The following is a 4,776-nucleotide window of genomic DNA, read 5'->3' as shown; positions in this document are numbered from 1 at the left end:
GCCAAATGTAACAGTTGAGCGACCGTGCTAAAACCACTGAACTCGGGAATGCCTAACACCTTCTCCCGGGTTAACAGAATTCCTTACTCAGATTTCTGGTTCGCGGACTGTAATACAGAGTCAATCTTTTCCTCGATTCGGGATTCAACCGGTGACTTGGGACACCATAAATCTCCCAAGTGGCGACTCTAAATCTTTAATAATAAATCCCGTTTCGATTGTCCTTTAATTGGAAAAACTCTCTTATGCCCTTGCGGGTGTAGGTAAAAAGGTAGGTGTGACAATAACTACGGGTTCAACTGAACCCATAACTTTCGACGCGGAGTAAAAATTATATGTAATTTTTTTTTTTAAAATTGCAAAATAATAGATATGAACCCATAACTTTAAAAATATAATGGGTTCAATGTTAAAAATATTAAAATTGAATCTATAGGATTTAAATTCTGGATCCGCCTATGCGTTAAGAGTATAAAATTTGGCTTAAAAAATGACTCTCACGTGCCTACAAGGGTGAGGCAAATCAAACATGGAATCTAGTTAGCTTTTGTGTTAAAGTGGAATAAAAAAAATGGAGTTGAAGGGCTAAAATGGAGCAAGACTGAATTGAAGTGCCAAAATGAAAAATTGGGGAAGTTTGTATTTTGGAAAGAGGCGATATAGAAAATGATAGTACCTTTCACATATTACAAACTCGAAAATGTCAACAGCACGTATTTTATGGAATATACAGCTTTGCCGGCTTAAAACGTGCAATTTGGCACAAGAAAATTATACTAGAGAATCTGCCAAGTGTTGGGCCATCAACAAGTTCCTCTTTCAAAACCATTTCTTACTTTATTTTCTTAGTTTCTGTAATTCTGAAAATTCCAAAAGAGCTTGATTGCCCCCCTGTGATCCATTGTCATAGTTATGCAATCAAGTTCTTCATTGCGGTAACCAGATTTGCTTGCTGAAAGCTCAAATTCAATTCAACAACCTTTTCAATTTTTGGTAACAAGTCCAACAGCCTTGCCAAGAGAGAGATTCATAAAGGTTTTAACGATTCATAATTACTTTAGGAGACATAATGTGAGAAAGGAGCATGACGAAGCCAAGCCACTAGTAGAGTAAGTCGTTCATTGCAACCAATTGTAAATTCTTTGAGGCTCATATTCAATATTATTTTCTCAAGATATATAATACAGCTGGTATTCATTTCAAGACCCCATCTTTTCAAACCCTTTTTCTTTAGGGAAGTTTGATATACATTTTTTTGGTCTACGAATCTTCAGGTTGTGAACAAGAACTGGACGATGCAGTTTGGCATTTGATGTTTAATCAAGGCCAACTTTGATCTCCCTTGCGTTTGTTGGAACCCCATTTCAAAATTCACAATTTCTTGGTAAGCCATTTCCTTTGCTATTTCTTTTTTTTTTCTCCTTCAAAAATACATTTGATATTCATAGGCAATAATATTGTCTTTATTATGCCGATCACCAGAGTGATACTCATAATTAAGATGTAATTGATTGATTGATTGATATGCTTATGACCAGATCTTTTATATATGTCCAAGCATGCCGGCGCTAGAGGAATTCAGGCAGATAGGAGAGGTAATTGGGAGCCTTAAAGCTCTAATGGTTTTCCAAGATGACATACAAATAAATCAGAAACAATGTTGCTTGTTGGTGGATATGCTCAAATGTGCCTACAAGACAATTGCAGAAACCATGAAACAGAACTTGAGGTTTGAAGAGAAGAATATCAAATGGAAAATTATTGAGAACCCCTTAAAAGAGCTTCTCAGGGTATTCAAAGAAGCAGAGCAGTACATCAAGCAATCCCTGGAAATGAAGGATTTCTGGGCAAAAGCCATTGTTCTGTATAAGAATACAGATTCTGTTGAATTTCACATCCACAATTTGCTCTGTTGTGTGCCAATTGTCATTGAGGCCATAGAAATAGCAGGAGAGATTTCAGGTAGTGACCATGATGAGATACAGAAGAAGAGATTCATTTACTCAATGAAATATCAGAAAGAGTGTAAAGACCCTAGAATTTTCCAATGGAAATTCGGTAAGCAGTATCTGGTTTCCGAGAAGTTCTGTGAAAGGGTAAGCTTAGTTTGGAATGAGGACAAGTGGATGTTGCAGAATAAAATTCACGGGAAGAAGAAGAATTCAGGTTCAGGTACTTTGACAAAGCATGAGCTACGACTTGCTGATCTCCTCTTGAGGAACTTAAACGAGACGGAGACAGAGAATGATCATAAACTCTTACCTAGCTCAGTTCTTGTAAATTCTAAGGATTACCAGATAAGAAGGCGATTAGGTAGTGGAAGCCAATACAAGGAGATCCAATGGTTGGGGGAAACCTTCTGTTTAAGGCATTTGTTTGGGGACATTAAGCCCCTGATTCCAGAGATCACTCAAGAACTGAGTCTCTCGCATCCAAATATAATGCACATCTCCTGCGGTTTCACTGATGAAGAAAAGAGAGAATGTTTCTTAATCATGGAACTTATGAACAAAGATTTATCTAGTTACATCAAAGAGATCTGTGGACCAAGAAAGCGCGTACCATTTTCTCTTCCAGTTGCAATTGATTTACTGCTTCAGATTGCAAGGGGCATGGAATACCTCCACTCAAAGAAAGTATATCATGGTGAACTGAGTCCTTCCAACATCCTTGTCAAGGCGAGGAACATAACTACAGAAGGGTACTTACATGCAAAGGTTTGTGGATTTGGCTCATCATGTTCTATCAAGCTTCCTCAGAAAGCTCATGTGAGTCAAAATAATGGGACGCTCCCGTTCATTTGGTTTGCCCCAGAAGTCCTAGCTGAACAAGAGCAGTCGGGGGATGGAGGGAGCATCAAGTATACTGAGAAGTCTGATGTGTACAGTTTTGGGATGATATGTTTTGAGGTATTAACAGGGAAAGTTCCCTTTGAAGATAGCCATCTACAAGGAGATAAAATGAGTAGAAATATAAGGGCAGGAGAGAGGCCATTATTCCCATTTCACTCACCAAAATATGTGACAAGCTTGACAAAGAAGTGTTGGCATACAGATCCATATCAACGACCAAGTTTCTCATCCATTTGCAGGGTTCTCCGCTACATAAAGAGATTCTTGGTGATGAATCCTGAACACGGCCAACAAGATTCACCATTGCCACCAGTAGACTACGCCGAGATTGAGGCTGCCATCTTAAGGAGCTTCCCCTTTTTAGGAAATTCTGAATCTGATCCTCTGCCTGTCACACAAATACCATTCCAAATGTTTGCGTACAGGGTGACTGAGAAAGAAAAGTCAAGCACAAGTCACAGAGACATAAATTCTGAATCAGGAAGTGATGGAGCTTCAGCATGTGGGGATGATCCTGTAACAGCAGATGATCCACTTCCATCACCAACCGAAAAGAAGAATATTGCATCTCCTGAGATTTTGAGCAGGAGACTTTCAATTAAGAAACCTGCAGATATCAAAGTCGGCAAGCAACCAGGTATGATTTCTTGGCTCAAAAGCTATATCGTGCAGCATTTTAGCTTAATCTTGCCTTTTCTTAAGGGCTACTTTACCTTGTTCTTAAATTTTACAGAAAGTCGACAGACAGAATCTCTGGGACACCAGTAACAGCATATAACCCTATTTTATTGTTATTTGCTCCTTACCAGCAAAAATCCACAAAATAAGTTTTCATTTGTTATAACCTGATGAGGAGTATGGAACACTTAATTGGTAGATGTAAAGTAATCATGTTAAGAATTTCTTATCTCAAAGTTAAAATCACATCAACTTTGATCCTTTACATAGATAATGTTAGGGTTCTTAGCAATACCATGAAATATGAGCAGCCACAGCATCTATTTAGGTTATGTATCTATGAGCTTCAGTAACACAGTATTGCCAGAACAAGAATGATTCCAAGAGAACCTACAAATTGATGCATGCGATACCTTGTGCAATGATTGTAGATTAGTCTACTGGCATCTTCACTTCCCTTATCTTAAACTATTAGTGCAAGCTACAAAAGAAAAAGAGAACGATTCCAATTATGCAATTTCCATATTGTTTTTCATTGTCTCAAACATCATCATGAGATCATTGTTCCAGGAACACCAAGGGGACGGTCGGTAAGACCTCCACAAATACGCACTGTAAGGCAGAATTCCGAAAGTCAGCTAATGATGATGAACAGCCCAAGAACAAGGAGATCATCTGGTCATGCATCAGATTCGGAGCTTCCTTAACTAGTTTCCAACGTATCCACATTTTATAATACATTCTGATCCAACCCGATCAACAAATAACATGGTTGTGGTCTAAGATATTCATTATTGTTACTTGTTTTGTGTAATATATACCACCCTAGTGTCTCATATAGGGAAGGGACTGGAAGTTCAGAACAGCGGCATTTAGAGGCTCCTCATTGATCCTCAATTATCAGATTAGATTTACAACCCGGAATTGTGTAAGATTTGGAAGGGTTCCAAGAGGCAATTCAGCTCCCTCATTCAGCTTGCAGAGAGCATATTAGGCCATGCGGACAATTTTGGAGAAAATTCTTGTTTTGGAGAAAAAAGTTTTTGTAAAAAGATGTGTTTGGACAGTTGTAGTTTTTAAAAATTATGAGTGTTTTGTGAGTGCAAAAAGGGTTTTGGTTCAAAAGTGTCAATTGTGCCTCCTTAGACTTGTCTCCCGATTCGGTGTGCCTTCCATTTGCTTTCTAACAAATTAAAGAGAAGAAAATGGCACCATCGTATTAGCGTTGTGCTCCTTGAGCTGCATA

At 38.3% G+C, this 4,776-nt stretch overlaps 1 protein-coding gene across 1 annotated transcript; it reads left to right on the top strand.

The window, feature by feature from the left end:
- Positions 1 to 698: 698 nt before the first annotated feature.
- LOC104210497 (uncharacterized) lies at positions 699 to 4,237 on the top strand. The gene is made up of 4 exons (XM_009759408.2): positions 699 to 1,109; positions 1,275 to 1,384; positions 1,539 to 3,489; positions 4,101 to 4,237. The coding sequence occupies exons 3-4, from the start codon at positions 1,560 to 1,562 to the stop codon at positions 4,235 to 4,237; spliced, it is 2,067 nt and encodes a 688-aa protein (XP_009757710.1). The 5' UTR covers positions 699 to 1,109; positions 1,275 to 1,384; positions 1,539 to 1,559.
- The last annotated feature ends 539 nt before the right edge of the window (positions 4,238 to 4,776 follow it).

The sequence above is a fragment of the Nicotiana sylvestris genome, chromosome 1, assembly GCF_000393655.2.
Source record: "Nicotiana sylvestris chromosome 1, ASM39365v2, whole genome shotgun sequence".
In the NCBI taxonomy this organism is placed as follows: Eukaryota; Viridiplantae; Streptophyta; class Magnoliopsida; order Solanales; family Solanaceae; genus Nicotiana; species Nicotiana sylvestris.
The sequence above is the reverse complement of the archived record's forward strand: the minus strand, read 5'-3'. Positions and strand labels throughout refer to the sequence as shown.

Excerpts from the sequence above, each read along its gene's own strand:
- LOC104210497 (XM_009759408.2), top strand. The coding sequence starts at position 1,560 with ATGCCGGCGCTAGAGGAATTCAGGCAGATAGGAGAGGTAATTGGGAGC. Across the intron at positions 3,490-4,100 it reads CAAAGTCGGCAAGCAACCAG|GAACACCAAGGGGACGGTCG; the intron begins GTATGATTTCTT and ends TCATTGTTCCAG.